Source organism: Archocentrus centrarchus, chromosome 1, assembly GCF_007364275.1.
Source record: "Archocentrus centrarchus isolate MPI-CPG fArcCen1 chromosome 1, fArcCen1, whole genome shotgun sequence".
NCBI lineage: Eukaryota > Metazoa > Chordata > Actinopteri > Cichliformes > Cichlidae > Archocentrus > Archocentrus centrarchus.
Genome location: NC_044346.1, coordinates 39,901,083 through 39,916,890, shown reverse-complemented (window position 1 = coordinate 39,916,890; position 15,808 = coordinate 39,901,083). Strand labels below are relative to the sequence as shown.

General features: G+C 45.1%; 1 protein-coding gene across 2 annotated transcripts in view; it reads left to right on the top strand.

Moving 5' to 3' along the window:
• Positions 1–15,808, top strand: part of sh3pxd2aa (SH3 and PX domains 2Aa) — a 122,864-nt gene that overhangs the window by 45,285 nt on the left and 61,771 nt on the right. For both annotated transcript variants that reach the window (XM_030727946.1, XM_030727938.1), the window contains exons 3-5: positions 4,647–4,722; positions 6,290–6,366; positions 8,079–8,170. In XM_030727946.1, the coding sequence (XP_030583806.1) occupies positions 4,647–4,722; positions 6,290–6,366; positions 8,079–8,170 (245 nt within the window). The remainder of the gene's footprint in view (positions 1–4,646; positions 4,723–6,289; positions 6,367–8,078; positions 8,171–15,808) is intronic.

Below are 15,808 nucleotides of genomic sequence, written 5' to 3'. Positions count from 1 at the left end.
TATGCTCTGCAGTCACTTTTTCACTGTGTGGAAATCGTAGATGGTTTAAAGGTGGACAAAGGCGCCGTGACATCAGCCGGTGATTTTGAAGCTGCCAGTCAGAGCACACAGACGCTCTCCATCATCAGAGCACGGCTCTTGGTGATAAATGCTACTTTTCTATATAGATTCTGTTATTTTTGTCCTAAAAAGAGGTCAAATAGGTCAGTGGATATTTCACTTAATCATAGTTGTAGTCCGGTGTGGTCAACGATGATGCCACAGCACCAGCCTGACCTCCTGCCTGTGTCCATTTAACTAAGAATGGCGTTTGTGTGTGTTAGTTACAGTGGGGGGTCGCTCTGCTTTCGAGCTGTGGAAGAGTTGCTGTACATTTATCAGCCGCACCAATAATCCACCTGCCTAATATAAACCAGTGGACACAGCAGCCCCGGGGTGTCCTGTGGTCCAGGGTTTCTTCTGTCTGAGGTGTCTGCTATGAAGAAAGAGGTGGGGACCTACCCCACCATTCCTTCCACCCACGTCTGTGGGGCCTGGTACTGGGATGCTGGCAGTGGTTTTAGTGGATCCAATCAGACTGGGATCACTTTGGAGGCCAGGCCAACTCCTTTGGCTCTTTGTTGGCTGTTACGTTAACATCCATAATGCCAGGATCCAGCAGAGCCCTGCACTGTAACGAGATGGTCGATAATATTCTCGGCGCCTGGCTTTACGTTGGTGGCTGTTGGGTTTAAATCCGCTGGCCTCAGTGATTGTGGCCGAGCTGGTTTTAGATCATGTTTGGGGTTATTTAATACCTCAGCCGTTAGTGTGGCAACAAGACTGAAAAGTGTGTTTAAATATTATAGACATTGTCTTTATTGTAACTGTCCACTTCAGTGAACCGTGGCTGACAGACCCTGCAGGAGCCGTGAGGCCCTTTTTTACATAAATGATTGAAAAAATAACAAATATGTTAGAATATCGGGTCCAGAGAAAGGAAACAGTATAGAAATAAAAAACACAAGTGGAGCCATTAAAGAGGTATTTCTGTACAAACTGCGGGCATGGTGGTCCCACCCCAGCTTGGCTGCTCAAGGGTTCGTTTTTCTTTGGTGCTTCATGTCGAAGGGTTTGTTTTGGAGTCGGTTCAAAATCCTCTCTGAGGCCCTCTCTTGGGACTGCAGACCTCCTCTGAATTGCCCCCCCCCCTCCTTTCATTAACTGTATTCTCAGCGTGTTCATGCTTTTAGCTCATGCTCCTGCAGCCCGGCGTGAAATAAGACGAGCATCAGCGTGAGCTGGACGGTACAGTAAGCATTACGTCATTGTTTCCTGGATTCACTCTGAGAGAGATAAAGAAGAATCTTTTTTTTTAACCTGACTCCAACATTTATACCAGTGGTCCAGAGCTGCACAGCATCATCCAATCACATCTCTTCACAACTCTTCTTCACACTCTCTCTGTGCTGGTTACCAAGGAGACAGTGAAGTCTGAGAAGTGGAGCAATGGTTTGGCACGAATATTTTTTTATTTATTTTCTTCTCTTTTGGCACCCTGACAGTGGAATATTACCACCTGGACTCCCGATTGTTGTTATCATGCTGCAAGCGTGCATGCACACAGGCTGCGTATGTGCAGCCTGTGTGCATGCATCCATGTAGAAGAGCAGTTGCGCCCATGGCTGTGTCACCTGATCCCCGCCGTCCCACCTGTTCTCACCATTTTCTCCCTCGGTGATCCTGTAATTCCTGGCAGGTTGTGAGCACACTTTCTCCTGCCAGGAATCTGTCAGCAGCGACAGGAAAATGTGTATTTTAGGGCGACTGTCTCGGATAATGAGCTGACCTTGATCCAAGTGGACCAGTTCAGGCTGCAGAGGGGTTTTTTTGGATTGGGGGGGGCTGAAAAAAAAAGTCAGCTGATTGAACAGGTACCCTTACAGGTACTCTGGCCTTTCACCTGTGTGCACATGAGCACGTGCTGCACCTTTGCTTTCATTAAGAAAGTGGAAAACGGCGCTGCAGTCACACTTTAAACCTGCAAGTTCAGCATCAGTGAAATGTTTGGTTGCCCGTCCATCATCCATCTGTGCCTGTCACTAAGCAGTTTAGTGCTGTGACAACATTTGGAGTTCGAATATGGATCGGCAGGAGGAAGATCTCGTCTTATCCTTTAACTCTCCAGCCACGTGGATGAGAGGGGAAAAAAAGGCAGGAATTCAATAAAAAGGTGGAAGCAGACTGACAGATGGACGGGGAAAACGGGATCAGGTAACAGATGTTTCCAGAGTGGGCACTGGGAATTAGTGTGAGTGTTTTCTGGGCATCTCCTTGCATCCAGAGACCCACCCGGCTGTTTGCTCACTCAGTCCCCCGAGGTCTTTTACAGCCTTCGGCCATCACATACAGACACAACTGACAGCTATTGTCTTCTGTTATATTTCTTTATGGACCCCCTACGCACACGTGCACTCTCCTTTCTGTCTCTGATTACTGTAGGAAACAGTTTGCTGCAGTGCTGTGCAGTATGTCTGCTAACCCTCTGCATCTGCCCTCTGCTTTGCTTTCTCTCTAATCTTGATTGATTTATTTGAAGGGTGAAACTGGGCAAATAGCTGGAATCTGCTGTGTTCCCCTCTTTCCCTGACTTTCTCCTGTTTTTTCCTCTTTGTCTTTATGCTTCGCTCTGCGTGCTCCATCTTTCTGCCTGCACCTCCATCTCCGTGTCAGCACTGTATTCATGTTGCCGTGCTTTATGAATAAATTGCTGCTTGTTTGACTCCCGTGAACCCCGCGGCTCACAAAACCACCGCTGCTGCCCAGCCTCGGGACCAACAGCGTGCTGGCAGACTGATGAGTTTTAGTGATGCAGCCAAGCAGCTTTGGGGTTGAGGTGGAACCCTCAAAATGAGGCACTATTGACCTTGAACAGAAAAGATGTTTCATGATAATAAAGAGAGCTGACATGTCAAACTTAAGTAAGGAATCAAAAAGCTTGACATCACTTTGACATTTAGCCTGGAAAAAGAGTTTGTTGCTCTATAAAAAAGCCCTCCGTAAAGCTAGGACATCTTACTATTCATCATTAATTGAAGAAAATAAGAACAACCCCAGGTTTCTTTTCAGCACTGTAGCCAGGCTGACAAAGAGTCAGAGCTCTGTAGAGCCGAGTATTCCTTTCACGTTAACTAGTAGTGACTTCATGGATTTCTTTACAAATAAAATTTTAGACATTAGAGAAAAAATTATTCATAACCATCTCAAAGATTATTCTTCATGTTCGGCTGCTTTCAGCACTGCTGGTATTTGTTTAGACTCTCTCTGATTGATCTTTCAGAGTTAACTTCAGTAGTTACTTCCTCCAAACCAGCAACATGTTTATTAGATCCCATTCTGTCTTCTTCACACACTCAGGTTAATTATGGAGTTCCACAGGGTTCTGTGCTGGGACCAGTTCTGTTTACACTATACATGCTTCCCTTAGGCAGTATTATTAGAAAGCATTGCATACATTTTCATTGTTATGCAGATGATACTCAGCTTTACCTATCAATGAAGCCAGATGACACACATTCCCATGATGCCCTGTTTCTTTTCATTCATCTCTTTTCACTCAGTTTATACTCCACTCTGTATTTAATCATTAGTTATTATTAATCTCTCTCTCTCCCCCCTCAGCAGATGACCCCCCCTCCCTGATCTGGTTCTGATGGAGGTTTCTTCCTGTTAAAGGGAGTTTTTCCTTCCCACTGTCACCAAGTGCTGCTCATAGGGGGTCGTTTGGACTGTTGGGTTTTCCCTGTATTATTGTAGGGTCTTTACCCACAGTATAAAGTGCTTTGAGGTGACTGTTGTGTTTTTGTGCTGTATGAATAAAACTGAATTGAATTTGGCTCTGACTAAAGCAAAAGTGGGAGTTGGCTAAAGAACTGATAACAATTGACGACAACATTTATTAGTTATAATCGATTAAAAGGTGGTGCTAGTTTAACTGAGGATCCGTCCTTTAAATTTGGGAGTTAGCTTGTTTGTTTTTTGATGGTGAGGAAGACTCAGAGGAGGAAGCTCGGTATCAGTCATACCTTCTCCTGATGCTAACATGTTTCAGCACCTAAGCAGACAAAGAAATGCTCCTAGTAGCTCTTAGCCGTATAAAGTGGTGATGCTAATCCAACTGCTGATGGCCTAACGCGGGCTGCCCGCAGGTTAAACCAGTGGCTCTTGGTTGGTTTGATGGATGTGTTTGAAGGAAAGATGCTCACTCATGAACACGAGTCTCTTGTATGAGGTAAACAAGCTGAAACTGGAAGCGTTTTGCCTGTAAGGAGTGCTATCCTGTAACAGTAACAATAATTTATCCATCGAGTCCTTAAGATGCAGTGATGCTGCTGTACCTCTGTAATGCTGCTTTTTTGCTCGGAGAAGGTGAGTATGATGTGAACTTTGGAAGTGCTGTCAGGACTATATTTGAGATTTGTAAAGAGCCAGGCTAGCTGTGTTTGTGCTAAGCTAATTGGTCCTGGCTTCAGGTTTATACTCGACATGACGCGAGGTTGCTATCGATGTTTCTTATCTCACTCAGAGGAGACAGCAGATTATTGCTAAAACGTTAAGCTGAGCTGAACATAAAACTGAAGCTGTTTCCTCTCCTCGTGTTTCCACAGATGCAGATACTCGACAAGTTCCCAATCGAGGGAGGGCAAAAAGACCCGAAGAAGAGGATCATCCCATTTCTCCCAGGTAATAGCCTGCTCCTGAGCTCCTGTTATCTGAACAGGCTCCCATATTAATAATGTATGAGTGGCACTCGCGGGGCATCAATATGAGCCGGTTACTGGTGTGTGTATGTGTGTGAGTCGAAGTGTGTGTTACTGCTGATGAGGCGTTATCTGTGACTTTCAAATCTCAGCTGTGTTTTCCTGCCTGCGCGTCTGTGATGTTCATTTTTGGATGTGTGGAGGGTCTGACTCACATTATGATTATGCATGAATTTGATCATTTGATTATACGGAGTGTGTGTCTGTGGTATTGATTCATACCACGCACACAGGCACACGCTCGTCTCTGCTGAGATTCAGGTTCAGGTGACGGCAGTGATCAGTGCGCATGTCTGCAGCAGTTCAGTTGTGATTCTGCTAATTGCACGGTTGTGCTGCGTGTGTGTGTGTGTGTGTGTGTGTTTCTCTAACCTCGCGTGTGCTTTGGGAGTCAAAGGCTTCTGTGTGTTTAAAGCAGTTTATTTTGGTAAATGCTGTGTTTAAGCCCCATGGCCAACACGTGGTCCCAGCCTCAGCTTTACCCCCCCCCCCCCCCTTCTGTCTCTCACACTCTCAAATGAAGCCAGTCTAGAAACCCACCAAACACAAACCTCCCACTTTACTAGAAAGCCGGTGGCGCCAGATGCAAACATGAGTGAGGGCACTCTAAGCTGCTGGGCCTTAATGGGTTCTGTGAAAGTGCAGCACAGCAGGTGGAGCCGGGCAGCAGAATAAAGAGTTGAAATCTCCAGACAGTTCATTTTTCTAATGTTTGGTTTTGGGTGTGGAAGCCGAAAAAGGCTGGAAGGATGTGATTATTAAAAATCAGGATTATTGTTGTTGGGACACCACCGCACATCTGTACTGAGGAGAGTGCAGACACAGCAGAGGCCCGTTCACCTACCGGGCTCTTCTACCGAGGTCTGAGCGCTTTCTGCTCACGGTCGCTCTGTTTTCCAGAGAGCTGATTGGTCAGTCCGAGGTTGTTTTATACGTGTTGAGCTCTTATATTTTATATAGACTTGGAGCCAGCTTCAACCCTTTAACATAACCAAGAAGGGAAAGTGTCCATGCAGACTTTGTTGCATGAGTGAGGACCTTCTGTGTGCACTGATAGGGTCATGTTGCTGTTGTTACTGTAGCATCAGGTTAAAGCTGCTCCAGGATCAGCATTATGTTGTTGTGACGCCACAGCTTTCCAGCTCGTGGGAAAAATGGGAATAAAGTCCACTTAAAGATGAAGTTGTGCTGGATGATTCATCAGTAACACAACAGCATGTGTGTATGTATTTGTGTTGTATCACACAAAGCATTCATACACACAGAAAGTTAGAAAGTCATGCCTCAGGCCCCAGGCGCAGGTTGGGGGGTGGCACAGCTGGAGTGTGGGACTGAGGATCACTGCCATCTGCTGACAGATCTGAGTATTGCATGAACCTGTGGCTGCTCAGTTGTTGTGTTTTTAGGGGGGCTTTGTATTTTCCTTTGCTCCACCACACCTTTCCTCTCTTTTCCTTCACCTCCATTTTGATTCTTTCCTCCCTTTCCAGGCAAAATCCTGTTCCGGAGGAGTCATGTGCGAGACGTGGCCATGAAGCGGCTGCGTTTCATCGACGACTACTGCAGGGTAAAGAGGCCTCACTCCAAACATCCCTCAGGTTCCCCTCAAGCCCGTCGGGGATCGAGGTCACAATCCGCACCGTCTTTTTACACGCTTTTAACACGGGACACGAAGTTCAGGCTCTGTAGAGAGAAACATGTGAAGCGTCTGTTTCTCCGTTGGGAAATATTCTGGAAAAGTCAGGTCGACTTAATCCTGCGCTCAACCTTTCAGTCAGTACGCGACATGAAACTGACTTCCATGATTTCAAAGTCCCGCTCGCTCATCCCCCAAACCTGGGAGCCACGGCTCTTTGTAATTCTGCAGCTCCACACCGACTCGCCTTATCACTTCCTGTTCCCATTCTTATTAGTTTTTTTAAGGTTTATCCCAGATTCAAATCCTTTCCTCCATCATGCCCTCCCCCTCTTCCTTCCTTCCTCTTGGCTCAAAGCCACGCCAGCAGAAGGGAGATTTAGTCTCTTATGTTTGTCTCTGCACACATAATTAGGGAGCAGTGTTCCTCGCCTGTGTTAGGCAGGGTTACCCACAGCATTAGCTCAGTAATTGGGACCAAAAAAAGTTTAAGCAGCAGTTCCACACGTCTGAATGAAGCGGATTCTTAGCTCAGACGAGGGTTCACAGAAAAGGCTCTTCATTATCCAAATAACTTAAAGCGCTCCAGTGTTTACAGTTGCTATAGCAAGCTGCTGTTTTTCAGCCAGCATTGTGGAGCATGCCACGCTGTTTGCTTCCTGCATCCTGTTCACGAGGACAACAACAGAGAGGGAGAGGAATTATTCTCAAAGGATTTACTCCCTGCAGGATGCAAGTCCGGCCGGATGTGGGTGCACACGGCCTCTTCAATCACAGCCACAGGCTCTCTGGATAATATAGGATCCCATGAATGAAACATGAAGACTGTGGCAGTCTAAATAAAAGGCCCACGCTGTACATGTGTTGTATATATTTCACGGTCCAGCACGCCAGTACACGAGTTGCTGCTTCAGCTGGAGCCAGTCGGATCATTAAATATGGCTGACTGTGGTGGGCGTCTGTGTATGAGCACACATGAGCTTCTTTGATCAGTGATTTCTCTGTGTAATCATTTAATCACAGCATTCCCTGATTATTCCTCAGAGAAACCATTCATTCATCAGTGGGTGATGTCACAGTGGTTCTTCTACATATGTGTCGTAGTGGGCAAAAAGCCTTCCCTTATTCTCTGTCATGTATATGCTGTTATAATGCTGGATGCTCATATTAAACATTGCTAAAATTTCAGGTCAGTGATCCCAAAGCTGCTCCAAAGAGTTTTAGGTATGGGCAGTTTTTGTGAATCCCAAAGAGAGAGGACATCCTTAATATGGTAACCTTGGGAACATGGCAGAGGCCCCGCCCACCTCTGCTTCAAACCTTCTGTTTGTAAGGATAGCCAATCAGAGGAAAGTCGGGGTAAAATGTGCAGCGCTAAAACAGCTCATTTCAGATAGACCTGCTGTCATATTAATAAGACTTGTTTTAAACTGCGAGTCATGCAAAGCTGCTCTGATAGATCCTAGGAATAAAACTATGGAGCTGGAGCCTCTCCAAAGAGGAGATCTGAGAGGGACCACTTTACACACCGTCAGTCATCTCATCCCATTTTAACGTGAAAATACTGATTATTGCAGCTTTAAAAATGATAGCACGTCTGGCCTGTTTGATCTGTAACGCTCCCTCTCCTGCTCGCTCCGTAGGCCCTGGTGCGACTCCCCCCTCAGATTTCTCAGAGCGAAGAGGTGCTGCGCTTCTTTGAGACGAAGGCTGAGGACATCAACCCCCCCGTGGAGTGAGTGAGACACACACACACACAAACACACAGTTTATGCATAGGCTAATCCACTGGCTGGTTTGTGCTGTACTCTGCAGCTGAAACATCATTACACACCTTGCCGGCTGAGTGTGGGTGTGGCTTAGATAGGAAGGAAGGATATGACATCAGCATTATCAAACTTTGTCTCACCTGCACACGTCCTGTGATGGATGAAGGGTCGAGTGTAAAAGCATTTAAACTTTCAGGGGTTTAAATGAACACCTGTTTGTGCTGCAACTGTTAGCTTAGGAGGCTAATGTTAGCTACACCTTTTCAGGTGGTTGCTTTTGAAGATTTAGTGTGGTGCTGTGAGCTGCTACATGTGACAATAATAAATCTGTGAACTATCACCTCATAAACCGCTGCAGCCTGTCCATACAAAATCTTCAAATAAGAACTTATATAAGTAAAATTAAATAAGAAAAATTTTAATTTATCTCTTTTTTTTTTTTTTTTTTTTTAAATAAACTAAAGGTTGTTATTAAATCAGCTGAAAAGTTTGATTATTTGTATAAAGAGTTTTCTTTTAAATATTGGAATAGACTTAAGAGCAAAGTTTAAATATTTTATACTTTTTAAAATATCTATTAATAACCAGCTAGTTAGCAACATTTTGACTGCCGTACATTATATTGACACTAGGGCTGCAACGATTCATCGACGTAATCGATGACGTCAACTACAAAAATTTGTCGACGTAGAATTTCATCGTTGAAGCGTCGTACTTTTAAACCCATCCATCTATTTTGTTCTGCTTATCGTGTGATTTTATAATTGCAATACACTACAGGAAGATATGGGGGCAGTATTGCCCCCATATCTTCTAACGCATTACTATAGCATAAGACAGGCCCGGGTATGTCTGAGTGTGAGAGCTGCTTCAGCAGCCTCCACCAGAGCACAGTACTGTTCCTGCTAAAGGTGAAAATGACACACCTGCCTCAGCTCTTGAGGCAAAAACACACCTTTAAGTACAGCAAGACTACAAAGGCACACAGGAAGGAGACAAATGGCTCAACCAAGCATTCGTAGCTGCTCTCCATGTGACAGCAGCAGCAAAGGGTGGCTGGAAATGACTGGTGTGGTTACATGGTGGAAAAGCTACAGCATCCCAGGTTTCATTATGTAACGGTATTATACAGACTCCTGACAGGTTACTAGCTTCAGCTACTTTAGCTAGTGCAAATTTCCTTGAAATATTTTGATATAATTTTGAGGCTGGCTCGCTCACCCCGGTTTGCTGGTCTAGAGCATTCAGGCGTAACACATCGCCACAATCTCCCCAGGAGTGGACGTCCCAGCAACATTACCCTGAGCTCAGACCGTGCAATGCTCAGAGAATCTGCAAAAACCCAAGCGCTCCATGTCAGACTCTACAGGCCTCAGTTAGCATGCTAAAGGTTAAAGTACATTATGGTATAGCTGTGTCTCCTCCCGGGATTGAACCGGAGAGCTAAAGCTTGGCTAAAGTCGAATCATGCAATAGGACAATGATCCCAAGCACAGCAGTCAGAGTCCAGGCCTGAATCAGACTGAAGTGCTGTGACCTTCAGAGAGCTGAAGGAACCTCAGATCTGTAAAGAGGAGTGGGCCACAGTCCTCCAAAACACTGTGGGAGACCCATGAAATCATACAGAAGGTAATTACTGCTGCTGTACCTCATCCCTGGAACGATTTTACACAGGACTGGGTTTTTGGGCCAAAGAACACTAAAAATCTTTAACAGTGAACGAGAGTCTCAGGAACTGAGCCTGAGAGTAACACGTAGCCTCTGCTTCATTGAATAGGTTTAGAAATGCGACGCCACCTCAGTCACGGCAGCTTGTTTGCCTCCAGCCTGGATTAGTCTATGCAGACACACTGCAGCACAAACACGTGCAAGCAGACACTGTGTAAAGTGTTGAATGAATGAATGAATGAATGAATGAATGAATGAATGAATGAAGGTTTTATTGCCATGTGGGTGAACAAGTTCACACATTGGAAATTGCAGTTAACAGAGCACCCATCCAAGAATATAACAAACACGGGGGGACAGGTGTCCTGAGGTCATGCAGCCGACTTGCAGCGCTACCTTTAGCAGGAGGTACAGAAAGAGATACACTGGGATAGTTAGGTTCAAAAAATCAGTGCATCCTGCACTGATTACATCGTGCAGGATGCAAACATGATACTAAGTGATGACGTAAACTGTGTGTGTTGATTGGTAATGTTACACAGAACAGCTCAGATGCTACTGTGCTCGGTACCTCTGCCTGTTCTCACTTTCTAGTCTATTCCCAAATCAGCTCTTTCTCACTGAGTTCGTTAAAACCTCCTACCAGGCCAGGCGGAGAGGGAGGGAAGGGCTGTTGCAGAGAGAGGATTTGATGGATGTGAGTGTGGGAGGAGGAGAATGACTTGTTTCATAGCAGGAGATAGCCCCTTTGGGTAGTTGTTAATTAGAGAACACGCTCTCCTCTCCGATCCTCAATGCCAGTATCGCAGTATTCATTTGTAATGTGTTCCTGTGTGCACTGAGACAGCTGTGCCCGAGGCCCAGCACTCCTGCACAATCCAGGCTCTTCCTGGTATTCCTCTTCTCCACCTTTCCGGCTTAGTGACCTCAGTCTTCCAGTGTTTGCCAGTAGCGGAGCGCGTCTCCTCGCTCTTTTTTCCTCCTCCTCTAACGTGCCCTCGTAAATTCGAGTGCGTTTAATGGACGAGACAGCTCGAGGTTACAAACGGCGCCGACGTGGACGTTCTTTGTTCAGCAGCTTCTCTGTGCGCTCGGCTTCCTGTCACACCTGCATTCTCATCTCTGGGTTTTCTCTCTCTTCGTGCCTCCCATTTGACTTGTGCACCTCACCTCGTTCCTTCCAGCTCCTTTGTTCAGCCTGTCCTGTATATGCCTGTTTACTTTGCTGCATAGAGGCATCCCATTAATCTTGTTGCCAGGGGATGTGGGAGATGAAGTCATACACGTGGAGCATCAATAGTGTGTGCAAACAGTGACCTTATCCCATACAGCCTGTTATCCCCATCAGTTACACACAGACAGTTACACACTTTGAATGCTTCATTTATCTCCTCTGAAATTGAGTGGATGCCAAAACAAGAGCTGCATATAGAAAGCTGTGTGTACAGACCTTGGAGTCAAAGGCACCAGCAAAGTGCACTAACCGAAGCCTGCACAGACAGAACCAGCAGCGGTCCGAAGGTTGACCCCTGAGGAACTCCACGAGGATGCTAGAAACAGAAATTAAACTGGAGTTAAACCTGCAGCTGCCATCGAGCAGCAACAAGGAAAAGCTGGAAAATGATGCTGCAGTTCCTCTAATGGCCAGTTGAGGTTGGCTCATTACATATTCATAGGCTGGTACAAAAAACATTTCTGGTCCCTGTAGCTATCTTTCCCTTTCATAACAACTATATGCAGTAATTTTTTTGTTTTTTTATGACTCACCTGTCTGTATTTTGTTTAGGCTTAAAAGTTAGGGTTAGGGTCCCCATGACTGACAGGTGTGGTATGTGGGCATCTGTAGCTCCTAGCTGTCCGCTAGGCTTCACCCTGAACTGGACCTCTGGACCATGTTTGTGCTGTGGAACCTTTTTACTGCAATTATTGGACCATCTGATCTTTATTGGGTGTTACTGAGCACTAGGGTTTAATCCCGGGAACCGGGATTCCCGGGAAATGCGATCAGAACCATTTCCCGTTTCCCGGGAAACGTTAAGAGGGGAAACTGGGAAAAAAGTTGCATTACAATAAAGAATTAAAGCCACAAGCGGCGATGATCGGGCCCTAAATATCTGTTTAACTTCGAGTGTTTCTTTTCCTCGTTTGCAGCCGCTTACTAACAATCATGAATTAGGATACGGGCCTAATGTGTGAAGAAAGTATCATGAAATAGATTGCTTTTACATATTTCGCTTTTAAAATGGAGTTGAGTAAAATGTATATTTTTTAGGCTATAAGGATTGGCCAGTTTTTCAAAAGACGATTCACAGCGAACCTACTTTAACCCTCAGACACGGTGTTATAAATTTGCTGTTGCCAGAATGGCAATGACCAAGTCGTAGTGCATTACTCAAGGCCCTGTGTTATGCCATATTATAGTGTAGTAGGTAGTTAACTTTTCAATGACTATTACAGCGTTCCACTGGTGGAACGGTGTGCACGACAGCACCAGTGGCTGAGCCTTTATCGATGCTGTGGAGATGAACCGTATTGTTTTGCACCAGCAGTTGTAAAATATCTTGGTATAATTCCATGTACAATGCAGGAATATTTGAATTATATTTGTTAAGGGAGTGTTGAGGAACGATACAACACCGCAGAGCTCGAGCACTCGAATGTCGAGATGTAGGTTTTATTGCATTAATCAAGCCAACGTTGCCCCCTACTGGGCATAACAGGACATAGCTGGAAAGCTACCTCTACAATATCAAAATAGGTTAAGCCCGACACAGGCTACAGAAGGCCTAATTAAAATAAAATAAAATAAATAAACTTTTTCCCGGGATTCCTGGGAAATGGCTCGTCTTTTCCCGGGATTTGATTCATGTCATTTTCGGGAAAAATATTAAACCCTACTGAGCACTGGTTAGCAGGTATCTGTGTCTGTGTGATGCTCACATACAGTCTGTGGATGCAGCTAACTGAGCTAGCTCGAGTTAATAAATAATTTAGCAGCGCACAGCCTGCTCCATGATCACTGATGGCTGTGGCCACAAAAAAGGGTGCTGAGAATAAAAGAAGGAAACCGTCTTTGTTTGGAGCTCCTCGGAGAAGATTCAGTCACATCGTTACAAGATGAATGTGTTTTTATGGCAACTCTGTATCTGCAGGAAGGGTTAGAAACACATCAGAGAAGCTTTTTCCCAGTCCTGCTTTCACAGCTGTCAACAAAAAGGAGTAGTTTCTAACTTATCAACTGTTCATCTTTCTAATCTCACAGCCTTTTACAGAGTCACTGTTTAATTTGGATAATTCATAAAAGGAAAGCCAAATCCATACAGTGCACCATTAATATGTAAAAATCACGATGAGTGAATTCACATGGAGTAACACTCACTGATGCCAGGTTTGTAAAACGATGAAGCTCAAAGGTTCCTCTGAGGACGAGCTAGAACCTCACCTGGCTGAGTCCCTGCAGGCTCACGCTCCATCTTAATAACTGAAGACAGTACTGGGGGAGGGGGCTGTCTGCTTTCAAAAATAGCTCTGCTCAGTTAATGGAGAGTTAGACAAGGACTCCGCTTGTGTCACGGCTAAATTGGATGGGCTCCCTTCATTCCCTACCCATAATGCATCTGCTAAATGAAAATGAATCATGAGGAGGGGGTGTTCAGGAACGAGATTGGCCAGTGATTCAAAGCCATGATTGGACAGTGTGTGTGTGTGTCTGTCCTCAGTGCTGTGGAGGAAGAAATGTGATTGAAACCCTGAGGGCTGGACTGCTGAGGAGCCATGTGAGCTCATCCTGGTGTGTTTGTTTGTGTGTGACGTGTGTGCGCTTTCCGAGCTTTTAAATGTCACGTTTTCAGCATTGAACAAAATAACATCTGCATATCACAGCTGGAATTTGACAGGAGCTTCATTATGTCGTCACCTGCGGCGTTCCCAGCAGTTTTCCAGGGTGCTTTTTGTAACTACCGTCTGCAGACGTTAACTAAAACCTCCACCAGCAGGGGGCAGCATTTTACCAGCAGCTGTTTGTCTGTACCTGTCTGTTCCCAGGCTGCCATAAGAAGGTGTTCTTAATGACTGGCCTGCTTAAATAAAGGTTACACAGACTCGTGGCACCACGTGAGTGCAGAGCCTGGCCTCGGTTCAGCTGCTGTCTCTTCAGCAGCCTCGGTGGCGGTTTTGTCACATTTTGTTGATGGATTGAGTTCATGTTGAAAGGTTTTTAACTGTTTTAAAGACAGAAATGTTAAACTGGTCCCATTAAGGAGTTCTCACAGATCCTGAGCACCTCCTTACAGCAGATCCAAAACAACCTCAGCTGACTGAAGGCGAGGTCATCTGATCTAGCACAGGTGACTGCAGTCATTTTTTACATGGTAGCACCTACAAGGACTACCATGTACTGGCTCCTCCCCCTCCTCCTCACTGCTTCACGATGTAAACAACATACTGAATTGCCTTCGTCTCACAAACAGGTGGAACCAAAAATCTTAAGAGTCCATCGAAGTGTCTCAGTATTTCCACAGGTCCGATACCCGAGCAGTTTCCGTCGTCTTACCTGTGCAGGTACTCGACTCTCAGGCTCCTACCAGCAGGTCTTGCTGACACGTGTCCCTGATGTGAGCTCTGATCTGAGGTGCTGTAAGGAACTCCTGATCCTGAGGCGGTCCTCATGAGTTTCATGGCAGGGTTTGATGGTTTTTGAATGTTTTCACACTGACCGACCTTCATGTCTTAAATTGCTGAGGGACTGCTGTTTGGCCTCAGTAAGCTTCTCACTGTAACCTGGATTCCTGCTCTACCTGAGGATTACAAACCACCTCATTACAGCACAGCTGACGGGCCAAAGACATGCCAGCAGGTACGCTGAGCCAGGACTCGTGTGGTGATGGTCGGGTATCAGATCCTGTTTGTATCATTTCACAGCGTTGCTGTTTTTGCTTCACAACATTAAGACATCCTGTTCAGGTCATACATTTATGTCTTTAAAGCAGAACTTTGTATCACTGATCTAATATTTGATGGTTGAAATCACTTGACTAGGCAACTTTATTTCCATTTTTCTTTAATCCAAATACGAGAGGTCAAATATTCCTGTGATTTAAATGGACTGAATGACTGCAGAGAGCAGCAGCAGCCGCTCATGCTGCTCATGTTATGTGATCCGGTCTGTTTCCAGCTGTGTGTTTGGGCTGAAGCTCAGATGAACTGGCTGCTTTGCTGCTCAGATATCATTTTTAGGCCTAATTCTATTTTATTTTCTATTTTACAAACTCAGAATGGAAACGAGCAGGAGGAGTGAGAGAGCTGCATCTTTGAGCAAATACCAGCTTCATTATATCGATTCTGATGATGTAAACATGGAAACTCCACGGTCCAAATAGAGGATTTTAGTGGTCACTGAGTGAAAGTGTTTAAGTCAGGAGACAAAACAAATCCAGAGAATTACCGTCCTATAAGTATTTTGCCAATCATTTCAAAAACTGCAGAGAAATGGGTTGCTGCACAGTTAAGAGAGCATTTAATTAACAGCCCAACTTCTCTCCATCCCATGCAGTTTGGGTTTAGAAAGTATCACTCCACAGAGACAGCGACCTGCTATTTTCTGGAAAATCTAAAACTTCGTCTAGATCAGGGCGGCTTTGTGGGTGCTGTGTTCCTTGACCTGAAACGTGCTTTTGACACCATCAATCACAATGTCCTTCTTGTTAAATTTCTCTAATAGTGCCCTCTGCTGGATGAAATCATATCTGTCTGGCAGAAAACAAGCAGTACAAATAGAAAATTCACAATCTACCTTTCTTACCTGCTCAGCTGGAGTCCCACAGGGCTCAATACTGGGACCAATATTATTTAGTTTATATGTTAATGATTTACCCAATGTCTGCAAAACTGCAAAAATACAATTATATGCAGATGATACTGTACTGTATGTTCATGCG